We start from the raw sequence: 18,442 nt of genomic DNA, 5'->3' as shown, positions 1-18,442 counted from the left end.
GAAGATTTGATTGCCAAAAGTTTAGAAGAACTATGAAAAGGAGAAGAAGGAACACGTTTTTTTCTAAACAGTGGTTGGCAACGATGAACTGAAAATTAGGAAACATAATTTTAAAAAAGGAAATAAAAAAGATTTAATAGATTTAGGTAATATTTTGTGACAGTTATTTCCTAGATTTTAGGATTTGGTTACGAATCCGGTAGAAGTTACGTTCTACAACTGGTAGAATATGGATGAATAGGTAGATAGTCAATACCGAGACAGTAGACAAATGAGAACTTAGAAGAAAGAATATTCTTCAAAGGAAGACATAAAAACATTTATTAGGGCTTACGATCTACCTGTTATTCAGACAAGTGTATAGAATATAGATTATGTACTCTGCCTATGTAGATTTATATGTTTTTGGTGTATTTCGCAGTCTACCACTTGTAGATCATTGTAGTTGTAATAGATTGCATAATCTGAAACGCCGTAGATGGTAGATCATTTTGCAAATTGTTATTCCAAATATTCCACTTTTAGATCATTTTGCTAAGTAGAGAGTATCTACTCTCTGTTTAGCTAATGGCCACTTAATTGGTGCTAGTTTAGTTTTTTTTTTTTTTTTGCTTTTAAATGCAAGCTATACGGCCTTTTAGTTAGTTGCCAACCCAAGAATATCAACAGAAGCACACACCAAATACTAATAACGACTACAAGACATTAACAGCTGTCTAGCATTCTTGTTGTGTCCCGCGTGTTGGTTCTCGAAATTTCCATGGAAGTCCCTTGTTGATCAACAACGTACACATTCTCCAGCTCAGCTTGCCTCACGCTTAGATTGTTCATTTCTTGGACAACGTTTCTGGAGTCTGCCAGCATCTGGAAGTACGCATGAGGTCCCCAACCTGTAAGCAATACATATAGTTTTAGTTACTTCGAAAATTAAAGTGAATTTATCTGAAGAAAAGAAGGTCCTAAAGTCACACACCGTCTGGATCATAAGGAGGGGGAAAGAATTGCAGATAACAAAATGAGGCCACGGTTAATCCTGTACATTGCAAGAAATATGAAAGAAATATGATGTGTCCCCTCCATTAGTTTTATTTCTTTCCCCACGTAATATTTGAGCGCATGAGTTTTAAAAATAAAACAAACCTATGATGGCTCCACCAAACACATCTTGCCAGTGATGCCAATAGTCATCAACTCGTGATACACCAACCAAAGCTGCAACCAGTAGAGGAAGGAACACAATGCAAAGCTTTGCCACATGCCCTCTCTGGTCAAACACCCTGATTTTCCCAGACAAGTACAACGCTAGAAAGCCTAGCCCAGCAAACGACCCTGCAGTTTACATGAGTAAGTAGTCTTAGGATCTGCAACGTCGCCATGGCCCCAAAAATTTTAGAGACTTTTTACATATGTATAGACTCCAAAAATATATAAAAATTCTTAGGACATGTTTTGTAGCCCCAAATTCTCATATCCGACCCTAAACGTGGCAATGAAAAAATGACGAAGATAAAAACTTACAAGACGTGTGGCCGCTGGGGAAGCTCTTGTGTCCCTCTTTGACCACGTCTTTATCTCCAGTACACAGAACATCCCTTGTGACATTGTGAAAGAACTACAAAATATGGAGAATCACAACAAATTCAATCAGCTAGATAGAGAGTATCTAGGATGTTACTTATAGGAGCAATGGAGAGCTAGCTTCTTACCCCTCTACCATCAGGGAAACAACGCCAAAAGAAGTCAGGACGAGGCCTACCTACAGCGTCCTTTATAGCATCGGTTATGACACCAGTTATGAGCACAGAAAACAACAGACCTGAAGACCCAAAGAACACACCTTATAAATAAAGAGCTGGAAAGAATCTGAAACATCAAAAAGGCATTAAAAGAGGTACCTAATATTGCATGATGAAGGTCATAAACATCTCTTCTGATGAAGTAGTAAACAGAAATGACAGCAAAAGGGAGCACAACAGCTATCAACTGTACACTTACAAAGAACAGAGTAATAAGAATAGGGTCCAAAATTAAATAAATTTCAGAGAATCCACAAATACTATTTACCGGAACAGCCCAGAAAGGAACGGTGTTGTCTTGAAGAGGATATCTTAGGTCGGTGAGCATATCCTCTCCAACGAAACGGTGAAAGGGTTCGATGACATTCAAAACAACTTCGATGACGATAAGCAGTACAAGAATGAGCCAGTCATGCATGTGGAACCTGGCCACCGTGACTCCATGGGATCTTATCGTATGAGCACCTAACTGAATTTCGGGCATCGTCCTTCACAAGAGAAAGTACTACATTGGTCCATCAGAATCAAAACTAGGGTTTCACCGAAAGTTACTAAATTAGGAAACCTTTGGTAAAAAAATAAACTTTTCTCCAACTCAATAAGCTTTCAAGTTTCACCAAGTCCTTAAGCAAAACAAGCAACCAACAAACATAAAACAACAGGAGGATACCTCAGTTCCACTATAACTTGCGTCTCAAGAACGCATTGGTGATTGAGAGAGAAGACGATGAGTGTACCTTTTTGGCGTTAGAGAGATGATGATAAGTGAAGGGGGAAGCGTCTCTATTCACTGTGGGTTGCGTGAATAGGAATGGAGGAAGCGGGAAACGGAGAATCTCTGAGGAGTTTCTCGGGGAAACTCAAAGGAAAGGGAAAGATGAAGGGTTTGGTCCATAAAGAATAAAGCTACCACTGCTTTAGCTTTATTTATGCCTTTGTTTTTTTCCAGAAATAATAGAGACTACTCATGTCTTGTAGTGAGTTTTTTAGGTGTTACAAAAGTAGTGAGTTTTTAAAATTTGAATTGGATCCAATCATGTTGAGTTTTTTTTAATAATAGAAATAAATAAAACTGAAGATAATAAATATAAAAAAAAAAATTTCTTTCCTTGTATGATTTTTGGGGTTTTATTCAAAAGTTTCAGTATTACAATATTTTTCTTAAAGTAAATTATATTTTGAAATCGATTTTCAAATTAAATCTAGTGGTTTCCAACTAACAAAATTAGGGGTGAACAAAAAACCCAAACCGAATCGAACAGATCCAACCGAAGTTAAACCGACCTAAAACAAACCGTGTTTTTTATATAATCCAATTGGTTCATGTTTTACTCAACCAGAATAGTTTGGTTTGGGTTGGGTTTAAACCAAACCGAACCGAACCAAACCGATAACCCAATATATTTTATCTATATATATTTTAATATATTGTAAATTTTAGTTAAAGTTTTGTTTTCTATTTTTTAACTTCCATATATTTTTTAAAAATTCCAAACATGATTCAAATAATACTATTATATATTTTTTAATCCTAATACCTAAAGATTTTACTCAAAACATAACCTAAAAAGCTATAAGCATCTAAATCGTATCCGTTTCGTCTCGTTCTTCTCATTATCCATTGTCTAAAGGTAAAATTATGTAACAAAGTTATTGTTTAGTATTTTAATTTTCAGATACATTGTTTTCTGACTTTTAGTAATGAATTTTTAGCTTAAAAAGTTTATATTCTCACTCTATCTTTTATATTTCGCATTCCCAAACTACACCAAACCAAACCATAATAATATATCAAAACCAAACCGAAATAAATCTAAACCAAACCGAACTAAATCGAACCAAACTAAACCCAAACCGAATCCAAACCAAAGCTACTTTGGTTTTAATTAAACTGAGGTTTATAAAACCAGAATTAACCAAACCAAAACGAACCCGAAACTAAACCGATATGTCCACCCCTAAACAAAATGAGTGAAAAATATGCAAGCAAAAGTAAAATGATTATATCAGTTTTTTTATGTATATATTTAAGATTGAATTTAAGGTTGAAAATTAGATATATTATATGATTAGCTTTTAAAGATGATATTTTCTCTAAAGTTAAATTATTATTTATCACTGTATTTTAACTTACATGTTTTGGTGAACACTTTTTTTGTTTAGCTTCATCTATTTTGATTAGTTGTATGTAAAATACAAATTTGAGATAAAACTCAAAAATACACTTTGACACTATTAAAGCCCTGAAACCCAATATCTATTTAAATTTGGGTTTTGTCATTTGGCGGGCCCAAAGTATTAGTGGTAAAGAGAAGAAGAAAGTTACATCTTTCATAGGGATGTTAATGTGGATAAAATAACCCAGTCCAGCCCAACCCACAAATAATCCAACCCAATTTATACCTAACTCTTGAAAACCCATAAACATCAAGGTTAAAATTTAGCCCATAAAAATAACTCAAATGTGTATAGGTTTATCCATGGATACCCAAATTATTACTTTATTTGTTTTAAAAAATCATGTAAAATATTAATATCATTAATGTGAGATATTTTTCCGATTTTGGCGGGAAAACTCAGTTTTCCAGTTTTGGTAGGAAAACTCGGTTTTCCGGTTTTGGCGGAAAACTCGAATTTTGGCGGAAAATTCAGTTTTCGGGTTTTGGCGGGAAAACTCGGTTTTTGGGTGTTGGCGGAAAAATTTGGTTTTCTGGTTTTGGCGAGAAAACTTGGTTTTCCGGTTTTGGCCAGAAAAAGTTTTGGCTAGAAAAACGAGTTTTGCGGAAAAACCCGGATTTCTGATTTTGGCGGGAAACCTCGGATTTCTGGTTTTGGCGGGAACTCGTTTTTCTGGTTTTGGCCGGAAAACCCGGATTTTGGGTTTTGGCGGGAAACCCCAGATTTCTGATTTTAGCGGGAAAGTCCGGTTTCCGGTTTTGGCGGGAAACCCCGGTTTTCCGATTTTGGCGGAAAACTCCGATTTTCGGATTTTGGCGGAAAACTCTATTTTCCGGTTTTGGCGGGAAAATCCGGTTTCCGGTTTTGGCGGAAAAACTTGGTTTTCGAGTTTCGGCGAAAAAATCAGGGTTTTCGATTTTGACAGAAAAACTTGATTTTTTAGTTTTGGCGGGAAAACTTGGTTTTCCATTTTTGGCGGAAAAACTCGGTTTTCGAATTTTGGCGAGAAAATTCGATTTTCCGATTTTGGTTGAAAAAACATGTGTTTTAATTTGTCGGAAACTTTTTTTTTGTTTTTGAGAAAAAAATGTTTTTGTAAATTTTCTTATTTAATTAAAATAGTGGAAAATATAATCTCTTTTGTTTTATATATATGAAAACCCATGGGTATCCATTACCCTTTTGTTTTACCTACTATGAATACGAGTTTTAAAATTTATATCCATGATTGACCCAATTAATTTTGGATGGATAAAAACCCAACCTAATATTAGTGGGTTCTGGTAAACCCATGGGAAATCACCCATGTTAACATCCCTAATCTTTCATCAATCATCAACGGTCATCTCTCCACGTGTACCGGAAATGAGAACATCCTTCTTAAAGCTCCGGTCTGCACCGAGAGAGCGAGCACTCCATCCTCCCAAACCTCTAATCTATGGCGACGATTCCTCCCCAATTCCCGTTGGCCACCCGCTCTGCTCTTCGCCGGGCGTCTTCCTCCGTCTGTTTCGTCACCATGAAACTGTTTAAAGCGAGAGCCTTCTCTTCCTCAGTGAAGCTCCCCACGAAACCGCCGCTTTGCACCGCCGACGAGCTTCATTACGTCTCTGTTCCCAACAGCGATTGGCGCCTCGCTCTCTGGCGCTACTTGCCTCCTCCTCAGGTAACCCCTCTCTCTTCTTCACTCAACCCTTTACAGTCTCTCTCTCTGTATCCTCTGTTTTTTTGTGATAAAGTTCTCTCCTTTACAGTCTCTCTCTCTCTCTCTGTATCCTCTGTTTTTTTGTGTGATAAAGTTCTCTCCTTTTACAGGCGCCCACGAGGAATCATCCGCTCTTGCTCTTATCCGGTGTAGGAACTAATGCCATCGGATACGATCTTTCCCCCGGTGTAATGTTTTTGAATTTTGACTCTGTTTTTCACCCACAAAAAAAAGGTTCTACCTTTTTACATCGTTTTCATGTAAAAATCGCAGTGCTCTTTTGCAAGACACATGTCCGGTCAGGGATTCGAGACGTGGATTCTCGAGGTTCGTGGAGCAGGGTTGAGCACAAGAGTATCCGACCTCAAGGACGTTAAGGACTCTGCTCACGAGTTGTCTCATCAGATACAGTCCACTGCTAAAGCTGCAGCTAAACAAGCTTCGGATGAGAAACAAACTACCGATGATATCACTGACATTGCACCACCAGCAGCAGCTTGGGATGATGTTTCAGTTGTTGGTGAAGCCTCTGCTTGGGACGAGTCCAAGATCGTAGCGAGGTTGACTGCTACCTTCATGCGTTTGTCTGAAAGGCTTTCCGGTTTTCTCAGCGAAGGTCAGTCGGTGTTCATGTCTGCTAAGCTGTTCGACAAGATTGCTATGCTTTTGGAAGACTCGCGGATGTACGAGCGGTTTAATGAGATAAGGTCAAAGCTTTTGAGTTTGATTCAGTCGAGGCAAAACTCGGGGATTGGTAACCAGATCAGGGAGTTGACTCAGCGCCTTGTGGATCTTCTTGACGATGGTCAGAAGTCTGTCTCTCCTCAGCTGATTGATTTGCAAGAGCGTCTCACTTCGACTATTGAGGATTTTCAGAAGCAGCTGGATTTGATCGTTAAGTATGACTGGGATTTTGATAACTACCTTGAAGAGGATGTCCCTGCGGCGGTGAGGCTGACATTGATCTTGCTAAATATATTACATAACATGTACTGAACTGGTGTTCTGTTTTGGTTTTGACATAGATTGAATATGTAAGAGCGCAAAGTAAGCCAAAGGATGGTAAGCTATTTGCAATTGGCCACTCCATGGGTGGTATCCTACTCTATGCAATGCTGTCACGCTGTGGTACGATAATATTCATCATCATTTTTTAGTAGGTTTTGATTAGATAGGGCATAGGTTTAGGCCATTACTCATTTTATTTTATTCCATTTCCTTAGCTTTTGAGGGAAGAGAACCTTGCCTAGCAGCTGTTGCAACTTTGGCTTCATCGTTAGATTACACAACTTCAGATTCTGCCCTCAAGTTGCTCATACCTCTTGTATGTAAATTTTGCTTTTATCTTCCTGCGTTGGATACCTCTTGTAAGAATTGATGCGTCATTAAGTTCTTCTGCGGTATACTTACTAGAAACTTCTTGTACAGGCTGATCCAGCACAAGCTCTGAGTGTTCCAGTTGTTCCTTTGGGGGCTCTGTTGGCTGCAGCTTATCCTCTTTCGTCACGGCCTCCATACGTATTATCTTGGCTTAACGATTTGATATCAGCAACGGATATGATGCATCCTGAGCAGTTAGAGAAGCTTGTCTTGAATAGCTTCTGTAAGTACATACATTTGATCCCATTGATGCAAGTGATAGTTGCTTTCTTGCTTCTTCTATGCTGATATTAATGGTTTCTCTGTTCTTGCAACCTTTTTAGGTACCATACCTGCAAAGCTTCTTATTCAGCTGACAACAGCCTTTAGAGAGGGAGGTTTACGGGATCGTAGTGGTGAATTTTACTACAAGGATCATCTTTCCAGGACCAGTGTCCCTGTCTTAGCTCTTGCGGGTGATAGGGACTTGATCTGCCCCTCTGTAGCTGTAGAAGGTATACTGGATTGATGTTTGATTAATATGCAGAAACATGCATTATGTTTGCTCACCATTGCAATTGCTTGTGAATATGGTAGACACTGTTAAGTTGTTTCCTGAGAACCTGGTCACCTATAAGCTACTTGGGGAACCAGACGGACCACATTATGCACACTATGATTTGGTTGGAGGACGACTGGTAAGTTGCATTTCCCATGTTGGAACTTCGTTCAATGCCTTTCATAATATGTTTGCATGCTTGTTTGCTCTCTCTGTTAATTTCTCTGATAATCTCTCACTGCAGGCAGTGGAGCAAGTCTATCCTTGCATAACTGAGTTTCTTAGCCACCATGATTCTGCATAAGTGAAACTTTCTGTTCTGCGCATGCCATATGCATGAAGACTCTGCACTAGGTTGGTGTCCAGGTATTATAGTACCCTAACAAGCCTTGGTATCAGAAGCGCCTGTTAATAAGGATGTCATTTTCGTTTAATACATGTACATTTAGCTTAGGAGGCTTTTTCCAAGTCATACACTTGTAAATTATAAAGCATAACAATGGGTGTGTTCTATCCCTTCGCTTGTATCGCACCGCTTCTTTTGAAGGGCTTTAAGTTGTCCAATAGAGGAACTGTATATAGACATGTATTTTATATGTATATCATCTATATATTGGATCCACAGACAACACATCCATACTTTTTCAGCATGGCGTGGGATACATGATGTAAGGTCCTTGAAAGATATTGTCTTTCTTCCATCATGTAAAACCATTCTTTCTCCGTCGGCACTTCAGTTCATTGAATTCTCTATCTTGCATAGTCATTGAGCACAAATAGAAATAAAGATTCATGGAGATCAAAGTATAAAGTATTATGGTTTATATTTCTCTTGCAATTCCTTGGATCCTAATAAGAAAGTATCAACGGTAAAGTCTGGTCGTATATGTTTGAGCAAACATGCAAAGCACAACATGGAATGGAAGTAAACATAAACATTTACTGTTTTAAGAACTCAAATTGGATTGCATGTCTGTTCTAACTTCTAAGCTGTATATTGACATTCAACGCTGTATCCAACATGGGATGTGCGTTTTTAACTACGACAACAATGGAGATCTATTCCATTAATACGGACGTTTATCTTACACGTAAGAGTGACACAAGGCCGGATTGACAAATTGGAGTTTGATTAGGATGATTTTAGTAAAAACGTGATATTCATGATTTTAATTCAGCACTTTCCCAATTCGGAAGACATGCATGCATGTATAAAAATAGTAAAGGCAGATAAGCTACACCTACATGCATATATACATATACAAAACAATAAAGACAGATAAGTTTATACCTAACCTAATATTGTTGTTACAACTTACAAGTCACCGAGTCATAATTCATATCCAATCCTCCTAAGACCCTTATCAGATCCATAACTATTGTTGTTAAGAAATATCTAAATGGGAAACGTTTTTAAAATCAATCAACCTAACAAAAATGAAGAATAATTTAGTATATCCAGAAAAGTCTACGCCGGCATGTAATCGTAAAGGGTTTGACCAAGAAAAACATACAGATAAAGATGATGATACTGACAGAAGGGAAAGAGTGTGCGTCATCTTGAGTGTGTATGCGTTGCATGTACGCTGCGACTCGACGCCACCTTTCCAGTCTATAAATAACAGAGACAACTAAGACTTGTAACCATTATAAATAAAGACATAAAAGAAGGTTAAGACATAAACAAAACTTTAATCAAGGATGGTGGTTGTTGTCGCTGATAATGATGATCTCTCGTCCAAGACTCTCCCTAGAGTTCTCGTCGTCTCTCGTCGGACTCTACGCAAGAACAAGTTCGTTGACTTCGTAGGAGAGTACCATCTCGACCTCATCGTCTCACACGGCGCCGTCCCTGTCATCGTCCCACGTGTAAGCGGGATCCACTCTATGCTCCGGAGCTTCGAGCCTATCCACGGCGTCCTCCTCTGCGAAGGAGAAGACGTCGACCCTTCTCTCTACGCAGACGAAGAGCAACCAGGACTTTCTCAGGAAGACATGGATGAGATCAGGACGTTGCACGCAAGCGACACGACGATAGACAGAGAGAAAGACAGCATCGAGCTGAGTCTAGCCAAGCTCTGTCTCGAAAGAAACATTCCCTTTTTAGGCATCTGTCGTGGCTCTCAGATCCTCAACGTCGCAGCCGGAGGAACTCTGTACCAAGACATCGACAAAGAAGTTGGAACTAGTACGAAGCATATAGACTACGAGAACTACGATGAGCACAGGCACGAGGCTAGGCTCGTGGAGGAGACGCCGCTGCACGAATGGTTCGATGAGATGGATCAGATCATGGTGAATTCGTATCATCATCAAGGTGTGAAGAGGCTCGCGGAGCGTTTTGTGCCTATGGCTTACGCTCCTGATGGTTTGGTAGAAGGGTTCTATGATCCTAACCGGTATGATCCAGAGGAAGGTCGGTTTCTGATGGGTCTGCAGTTTCATCCCGAGAGGATGAGGCTCTCTGACGATGAGTTTGATTATCCAGGATGTGTTTCTGTTTACCGGGAGTTTGTGAAAGCTGTGACTGTGTTTCAGAAGAAGCAACTAGATGCAACAAAGATTGTGGTGAAGAAGACGCTAGTCAAAAGCTTCTCAGGAGATGAGCTTTTGGAGGCAAAAACGGTTCTAAGCAAGCAAGAAGAGAACAGGCTGAAGCAGATGGGAGCGACGGTGAGGAACTCGTGTGTGTATATGAAGAGGATGAAGAGGAAAGAGGAGCATGAGAGGGCAATGGACAAGCTGTCCGCAGAGCGTTTGTCTGATCTGCTTTCCTTCCACCGTATGATGGCTCGTCTTTGCTCTGATGCCATCAAGAGGAAGCTGCTGGAACTAGCAGATAGTGACCATTGAGACCTCCTCTTTCCTCAACTATTAGCTTTTATTGTAAGAAAACATGTTACATATATAAATGAAAATTAGTTTTCTGTTTACATTACAACTTAGAGAGTTTCCTTTCAAGTGACATCATACATCATCTTTAATCATCATCATCATCATCATCCTATAATCATATCATCACCGGTAGAAGAACCTCTCAACTTGTCCATACAGAACCTCTCAACTTGAAAGTAGTAAATCACAACTTCTCAGCGTCTTCAGCTCGGGAAAGCTAGAGGCAAGGTCAGACATCTGCAGTGGTAACAATTGAATAAGACAGCTATCATAAGAGGTGTACTTGAGACCTGGAGAAGTTGCCAGACAGTAGTTGAACATTGTACAGTCACTTGATAGTTCTAATTGGATGCGTTGGAGCAGTTACGAGTGAGAAGAGTTGTTGGGTTTGACTAAATAGCATTACATTCGCATATCTGATGTTACTTCAACTGTTTACTTTTGAAACCTAAACTTGTCTTGTTGCAGAAAAACATCAATTAATGCATCTGATCAGTACCTAACTGCCGTGTAGACGCATACAAGAATTTATTTTAAAACCAAGAGAATTTACTAGTTTAGTCTAAGACACACTAAACCTGTTTTCTGAATCCATAGTGATCTTTAATAACTTCTGCACATGCTTTGATAACTTGATATACAGAGTTAAAATAGACAAACCTTGTCGGCAAAAGGTTCACGGATGTAAGGAAGATCACGTTCAAGATACTCAAACATCAAACGACCTTGAGAGCCTAACGGCTCGCTATCATCACTAGACAGTGGCCGGTAGATCCAGAACTGATTTGAAAATTCCTCCGTAAATTTGGTTCTTATAATACTAATATTTTGATCCATTTTTCAAAAATATGTTGCTATCTATTTTGCATTTCACTATTATATATTGTATATGTGTTATCAAATAATTAATCGTATTTTATACGTACTACCATATAAGTAGTCATATAATTAATAGTATTTTATACGTACTATCATATAAATAATCACATATATTATATTTTTTAAACTTAATGTGAAATAGAAAAACCATAATTTAAATTGGTGTTTGAAATTTGGCTTTATATTGTATTTTTTATATATATTTAAAACATTTTTTAATAGTTATTAGAAAATATTTTAGTAAAATTCAATTTTTGAATATATATATTTTGAATAAATTTTTGATATAAATAAAATTAAATTATTATTTTTATTTGAAATATGTAAATTTAAATTTTGTTTTATGGTTATTTTAGACAAAATATATTTTTAGGTAATTAGATTGAGTTATTTTCTTATATTTTAAATTTCGTCATATAGATAATTTCTCATATAATATAATAAATTTTTAATTTTTGTTAGTAACCTAAGTCTATTATTTTTTTTAATATACTGATATCCATGCTAGCCATATTTTCAAACAACATTATATTTTTTAATATCGATATATGTGTTTCCAAATAGTTTTCAAATGTACTTCATCACTTTTAATAATATAAATACGGCGGCTCAATACTTAACCAAGAAAAATATTTCTTACATATATATGGCGGCTCTTACTGATTTCAAGTTTTGCTATTCTTGAATCTTTGTACGAATATCTACTAATATATAAACAAAATAAAACTATCATTGTGTAACATTGTTTTGGTTGACGATTAATTTCATCATTTTATTTTTACATATTTATTTATTTTCCACATAATGGATTTTTTTTAACATTCCACATAACGATTTATAGGGCTGGACATAAATACTTGGTATTTTCCCCGTATCTGCTACTTGCCTCTTATTCATTTGAAAAGAACAAGTACTTGTTGCTATCAAGTCAAATACTAAATCGCAATAATGTATTATTTACAAATACGGGTCAAGTAACAAGTAGAAGAAAAAAACAGTAATTGCTTTGTTAATACTTGCTACTTGTTTAATTATGTTTAAGATTAACTAAAATGTCTTTTTTGGAATGTATATGACTAATAGATCTATGGAATGTATATAACTAATAGGTTTGAGATATAAATCTATAACAATCTAGTGTATGCATGAATTTCTTTGTTTTATTCCATATTAATATTTTTCATATCAAAAATATTTTTTTTCTAAAATTTAAACCTACACTTAAAAATAGCATGATTTTTCACTTTGGCATATATAGTCAAAGTTCTTCTACTCACTAGTTTAAATTAGTTTAATTTTCTTTTTGGTAGTGTTAGTTTATATTATACAGATAACAAGGTAAACACAATTAAATTGCAAATATTATTTTTCTGAATGTACTTGCTTAGAACAAGTCAAGTAATAAGACAAAATTTTCAATACTTGAACGGAGCAAATTGGATAGTAAATACAGCTAAAACAGCGAGTAATTGTTCCGTGTCCACACCCCTAACGACTTGGAACCTTTATATGGTCTGAAATGCTAAGGACGACTTAATCAGCATTCTCCCACCCAGTCAATACGCTGTTATTGATTACCGATATACATAAACAAGTGGCTGGTGAACTGGCATGTTACATACGGGCCCATGATTTATAACGATACAGACAAACGGTTACTGATGCAAATAACCACGTAATTTCCTGATTGAAACACTTACTTAGTATTTGTGAAATTAATTAATTTAACTCGCCTACTTTAAATTTCATCATGTGTTTAATGTCAACAGATAAAACTCTTTGGGTGTGATTGGTGAATGTTGCGAGTGTTTTACACAACATCACTTCTCTCTACAACAATAAAATCAAAGCAAGTAAGTTTTGGTTTACTTCTTAAATCTTACAGCCAAATCTATTTGTTCTTTTATTTCATGGTTATGGAAAGCAAATTTTCTAAAGGGCTTCTTCAAGTGCTTTTGAAAATACTATCCATCTTTCTTATAATAATACATTTTTGATATATATACAATATATATCTAACTAATTCGAATAAAATATAATAATTATTTACATATTTTATATATTAAAACAGAAGTCACAACTTTGATTCATGTGTGATTTTTTTAAAAAATGGACTCACATTTAAAATTCACCAATTTAAAGACATATGATATAATTCTCACCATTAGCCGTGAAAGATCTTATCTAATATACTAAATAATATTCCCTCTGTATCAATATAAGTGGTGTTTTAGGATTTTTATTTTGTTTCAGAATAAGTGAAGTTCACACTAATCTAAATAAATTTAATTGTCATTTGAAATCTCTAGCCAATTACAAAATAGTGTATTTTTTTTTAATTGGTTGAACTAGTATTATTTAATGCTATTTTATACAACCAAGATAAATTACATAAAATTTTGTGGTTTCTTAATCTCTGTGAAAAAATCTTAAAACTCACCTATAATGATACAGAGGGAGAGGGCGTGTTATTTTTCCCTTAAACACTGAACTGTAATTAAATACTGACCAAATTGGGTTCATGATTTGTAACGATTTAACATATTCATATTTTCACACAAAAAGATTTATATTATCTACCCAATATCATATCGCAATTATTTTAGATAATCAAAAAACTTACATGCTCTGCATATTTGTATCATATTGTATACATGTCATGAGAACCTAATGTAAAACCAAACCAAACAGATTAGATGAATAAGCAAAATAAAAGACTATAACAAATAATTTTCCTTTAGAATATTAAAATATGAATATGTTAAATCGTTACCAATATGTGGAGAAGCTCTTTAGCAAAAAAAAATGTGGAGAAGCTTCAGACGTAATCACATAAAGAAAAATGGCCCAAGAAAAATATCAGATAATACAAAATCAACCCTATAAATATCATCACCATGATGCCATCGTAAAGGAACAGAGCGAAGAAGTAACAGAACGATAGAGTGATGGAAGTTAAAGGCAAACCTCAAGCTGAGGGTGAATGGTCCACCGGTTTCTGCGATTGCTGCTCGGATTGCTCCAGCTGTAAACTATTCTTTCCAACTTTCAATAAATATGAAACTCTGTAAATAATCGCATACTTAAAATTCAGCACCATACATATAAACGATCCATATATAGTATCTCGTATATATTTATAGGTTATCATACTGCATACATGTTCTATCAAAATTTTAGATTACAAATCTATCATTTAAAGCCCAAAATTGATTATCTTCTGAAAATAGTAACGGAGTTTAGGATTAATTGTTGCAGGTTGTATGGCATGTTGGTGTCCTTGCGTTACTTTTGGCCGAATCGCAGAGATAGTAGACAAAGGTTCCACTTGTAAGTTTCTAATCTTATCGACAAAACGGCAATCGTTTTATTTTTTTATAAAAAAACAAAATCAGTTTATATATTTAACAGAAAATAAATTTCAGCATGCTGTGGGGCTGGTGCGTTGTACATGTTACTAACGTGGTTCACGGGCTGTGGATTCATCTACTCGTGCCATTACCGAACTAAAATGAGAAAACAATACAACCTTAAGGGTAGCGAATGTGGAGATTGTTTTAAACATTGCTTCTGTGAGCGTTGTGCCTTAACTCAAGCCTATCGCGAGCTCACCAACCGTGGTTTCGATGCAGCCCTTGGTATTATTTATTTTGCTTATTAATCTTTAATCAAAGCTTCAAATACAATAATTTGCCTACTACTCACTCTGTTTTAATAAAAACAATTAACTTGTTAGGATGGCAAGGAAATGCTGAACGTCAAAATGCCGGCGTTGCAATGGGTGCCCCGGTTGTGCAAGGCGGCATGATGAGATAATTATATTTGCCTAAATTTATATTTTGTTTTCCTCTCCTCTGAACTTTCTTTCTTAATATCGTTGTCTTCAAAATAAATGGAATTATCCGGTTTGTGTTTTTTTTTTCTTCGTCTCTTGTGTAATACGGATTTTATGAAAGTTTATATAGTATGTGTGCGAACTGTCATTTAATAAATAAACTAGATCATAACCCGCGCGACCGCGCAGATTTTATTTTTTTTTATTTTTAACATATAACATATATTCTATAATAGTTGATACAATTTGGAATTTGTCCTTTTCACATAATGTGGTTTTATATAATTTTGAGTTTGTCTAAAACATATTGTTTAAGAACAATGTTAAAACTGTTTTTCCTATTAATAAATTTTCATTGGTGTATTAGAGATATAAAGTGAAACCTCTATAAATTAATAATGTTGAGACTATACCAAAACTATATTTTTTATTAATTTATAGAGATTATTAATTTATCGAGATACTAATTGAACCAAAAACTCAATTTGAGACTATGAAATTATACTAATTTATAGAGATATTAATTTATAGATTATTAATTTAAAGATGTTATACTGTAACTGTATAGTGAAAACACTAATATAATATCAACCAATACGATTTGGTTTTGACATTGTGCTTTTTGGGATTTTTTTTTAAAAGTTTTATGAATGTCCAATGATGAATACGAAGACAAGTACTTGTACACACATTTTAGTGGGAGAAAATGAATATTTTCTAACCTATTAAGTCAGATATAATAAATACAAAATCTCTTGACATCGAGATTTTATGTATAGTAGAATAAACTTGGAGAAGAGGGTTTTCCATATTCATGATTTTTCAAATCTGACAATTTGATTGTGAATATTTGATTGTAACCGAGATTTTAGGCATAGTAGACTCAACTTGGTGAAGAGGTTTTCCAATAATCATTTTTTTAAGTATAAATTGATGTTTCTGTTATTTAAGTAAGAATATACGTTAGTATATTCTATTTAGTGTATATTCAAAGCAAACCTCGATTATTTGAACATCTAAGAAAATGTGTTCTGATATCTTTATTATTGAGTTTCAAAAGTTCTGTATCAAGCTATTTAAAATTTTAAGATTCATTAGTATTTGATTCCAAATAATTGTTTTTTTAATTAAAAAGGGTTTTGTGTTTAAGATAATTATGGTTTAATGATGGGAGGAAACGTGTTCTTAAGTTATTTGGTTAATTGAATCAATTGTTTAGGAAATAACCAGACCAAAAAAGTCAAAATTGTATAATGACTGGCTAAGGATTCGTGTAAAAAAAAAAGATTCATGTAATATTTATATTTTTTTGTCAACTTACTCAGTTTAAGTTTGTATAAGTTGATGACAAAAAAAAAGATTAGCGTAATATTTGTATTTTTTTGTCAACCTACTCGTGTAATATTTATATTTTTAATAACATATGTAATATTTATTTTTGTTTCTATCTATTTATATTTTTATTTTTTAAGAACTTAGACTCCTGTTATATTTATATTGGAGACATTTATTGTATTCATTTGACTATAATAAAGGAGAGGGATTATTATATTTTTACTATGATATAATATAAATATGATAATGTGAGTATACTCTAACGAAAAGAACATATATTTTGTTTAATAGATGTATAGACATAGATCTTATAGTGGAGTTAAATGATAGATAGTTGATATTAAGCTCTTTAAGGAAATATTTAAATGAAAGGTTAGACTAAGAATAATAATGTGATGTCCAATTTAAAAATCCACCTAAAAGAAGTTATAATGTTTCTGTTTTAATAAGATAGATGTGTACGTAATTGTGGATATGTAAAGTATATATTGTAAAAGTTTCGTTTAATGATTCCTCATGCATTTTATAACTTTGTTAACTGGAAATGAATACTCATTAAGTAAAAGTAGACGTAGTTATAAATTTTTATTTGTTGGTAGAAATACTGAATGAATCTATTTACGTTTGATATATTTTTTTGCTCGAATTTAAGTTTGATATATATGTTTTAATTTTGGCAATTGCAAAATTTACAGGATAAACAGAAATTGGTTAGCTTTGGCAAAAAGATCGTTTAGGACAGACAATGAGTACTGTATTTTTTTAAAATAGTTAAATACTAGTTCTGATCGAAAAGTCGAATATATTTTTTGTTTTAATTTTTTTAGAAATTTAATTTTTATATTTGTGTTTTTTTATAATCATATTTGTGTTTTCTTATATGTTAAAGAAATTTAATTTATATTTTTGTATATAACATTTCATCGTTTTATCTCAAGAGTACAAGAAAGAACAAAAGATTGATGGGAAGTTTTTAAGTGAGTGTAATTAAGGACTGAAGAAATAGGATACGGTTTGGAAGATATATTAGAAGCAGAAGAAATACTCTCAGTCAAAAAGCAGTGATAGTTAGCTAGATAACTATGAGATTTACACTGTCGTCTTGATCGAGCAATAGGTTGAGAAACCTGTCCTACACCTGATGTAACAGTATCTTCTTTGCGAGGAATGGTACTAGAAGGAATAGTAACAGAAACTACAGCAGGTGGGATGCTAAAAGTATGCACAGGTTGAGATGTAGTATTATCTAGTGAAATATGAGTAGACACAGGCAAAACCGATCTAGTAAACAAAGAATCATCAAAATTATTGGCTAGAGTATCTTTGAATGTTTCATGGAAAAAAACATTACAGGAAACAAAAGCTTGATGTATTTCAATATTCAAACCTTATAACCTTTGTAACCCGAAACATAACAAAGAAAAATGCAAGGGTCAGCACGTGGAGTGAACTTTTTCCTATCTTTCACATACGTAGATGCATAACAAAGGCAATCAAATGAAAAAAGAAAATCATAATCCGGAACTTTGTGACATAGAACATCATAAGGTGAAAGCTTATTGAACACCAAAGATTGAATAGGATTTATGTGAAAGACCTCAGTAAAGTAATCTTATAAGCTAAATATATGTTGATTTTTTATATTGATAAAATATAAAAAATAAATCTATTGTAGAGTATATTATTTAGTTTGAAATGGTCAAACAATCATTATTTACTCTTTAATTCCTCGATCAAAAAATATGGAACAAATTCACATAATAATTGACAATAAATAAAGATTTCATTAGTGTACTATGGGAAGTTTTATTTTGATGTTGAAAAATAAAACTTGTGTCTCTCATCTTTTTTTTATAAAAAGGCTTGTTAGTATTATAGAATAGATATAGATTCATCAACAC

At 34.4% G+C, this 18,442-nt stretch overlaps 4 protein-coding genes across 5 annotated transcripts; 3 read left to right on the top strand and 1 right to left on the bottom strand.

Moving 5' to 3' along the window:
- Positions 1-662: 662 nt before the first annotated feature.
- On the bottom strand, positions 663-2,703 carry LOC108807165 (lipid phosphate phosphatase 2). 2 transcript variants are annotated; one of them, XM_018579423.2, is made up of 8 exons: positions 2,467-2,703; positions 2,065-2,284; positions 1,896-1,983; positions 1,707-1,816; positions 1,519-1,612; positions 1,141-1,329; positions 974-1,033; positions 663-890 (listed from the first exon to the last, which is right to left on the bottom strand). In XM_018579423.2, exons 2-8 carry the CDS (start codon positions 2,278-2,280, stop codon positions 706-708), a joined length of 942 nt encoding a protein of 313 aa, XP_018434925.1. In that variant the 5' UTR covers positions 2,281-2,284; positions 2,467-2,703; the 3' UTR covers positions 663-705. The 2 variants fall into 2 exon arrangements, with proteins under 2 accessions (XP_018434925.1, XP_018434924.1); XM_018579422.2 differs by having other exon boundaries at positions 2,534-2,702.
- Positions 2,704-5,300: 2,597 nt separating this feature from the next.
- Positions 5,301-8,230, top strand: LOC108806279 (uncharacterized). The gene is made up of 9 exons (XM_018578347.2): positions 5,301-5,640; positions 5,790-5,867; positions 5,953-6,627; positions 6,705-6,807; positions 6,903-7,003; positions 7,108-7,282; positions 7,383-7,553; positions 7,636-7,736; positions 7,842-8,230. Exons 1-9 carry the CDS (start codon positions 5,413-5,415, stop codon positions 7,899-7,901), a joined length of 1,692 nt encoding a protein of 563 aa, XP_018433849.2. The 5' UTR covers positions 5,301-5,412; the 3' UTR covers positions 7,902-8,230.
- Positions 8,231-9,093: 863 nt separating this feature from the next.
- Positions 9,094-10,530, top strand: LOC108809912 (putative glutamine amidotransferase GAT1_2.1). Its single transcript, XM_018582047.2, is given in 2 exon segments — positions 9,094-10,443; positions 10,445-10,530. Coding segments are annotated over 2 exon segments (1,176 nt in total). The 5' UTR covers positions 9,094-9,298; the 3' UTR covers positions 10,476-10,530.
- A 3,712-nt stretch (positions 10,531-14,242) lies between these two features.
- LOC108809216 (protein PLANT CADMIUM RESISTANCE 2) lies at positions 14,243-15,367 on the top strand. The gene is made up of 4 exons (XM_018581361.2): positions 14,243-14,398; positions 14,630-14,701; positions 14,797-15,009; positions 15,108-15,367. The coding sequence occupies exons 1-4, from the start codon at positions 14,320-14,322 to the stop codon at positions 15,185-15,187; spliced, it is 444 nt and encodes a 147-aa protein (XP_018436863.1). The 5' UTR covers positions 14,243-14,319; the 3' UTR covers positions 15,188-15,367.
- Positions 15,368-18,442: the final 3,075 nt, after the last annotated feature.

Source organism: Raphanus sativus, chromosome 6 (assembly GCF_000801105.2).
Source record: "Raphanus sativus cultivar WK10039 chromosome 6, ASM80110v3, whole genome shotgun sequence".
NCBI classification, from domain to species: domain Eukaryota; kingdom Viridiplantae; phylum Streptophyta; class Magnoliopsida; order Brassicales; family Brassicaceae; genus Raphanus; species Raphanus sativus.
This window is presented reverse-complemented; position numbering and strand designations above follow the sequence as displayed.

Bases quoted from the DNA above. Each gene is read 5' to 3' on its own strand.
- LOC108807165 (XM_018579423.2), bottom strand. From the start codon at position 2,280: ATGCCCGAAATTCAGTTAGGTGCTCATACGATAAGATCCCATGGAGTC. The intron at 1,817-1,895 runs GTACCTCTTTTA...TTGGGTCTTCAG, and splicing joins CCTTCATCATGCAATATTAG to GTCTGTTGTTTTCTGTGCTC. The intron at 891-973 runs GTGTGTGACTTT...TATTGCTTACAG, and splicing joins CCCTCCTTATGATCCAGACG to GTTGGGGACCTCATGCGTAC.
- LOC108809216 (XM_018581361.2), top strand. From the start codon at position 14,320: ATGGAAGTTAAAGGCAAACCTCAAGCTGAGGGTGAATGGTCCACCGGT. The intron at 14,399-14,629 runs GTAAACTATTCT...TAATTGTTGCAG, and splicing joins CTGCTCGGATTGCTCCAGCT to GTTGTATGGCATGTTGGTGT. The intron at 14,702-14,796 runs GTAAGTTTCTAA...AATAAATTTCAG, and splicing joins AGTAGACAAAGGTTCCACTT to CATGCTGTGGGGCTGGTGCG.
- LOC108806279 (XM_018578347.2), top strand. From the start codon at position 5,413: ATGGCGACGATTCCTCCCCAATTCCCGTTGGCCACCCGCTCTGCTCTT. The intron at 5,641-5,789 runs GTAACCCCTCTC...CTCCTTTTACAG, and splicing joins GCTACTTGCCTCCTCCTCAG to GCGCCCACGAGGAATCATCC. The intron at 5,868-5,952 runs GTAATGTTTTTG...TAAAAATCGCAG, and splicing joins GATACGATCTTTCCCCCGGT to TGCTCTTTTGCAAGACACAT.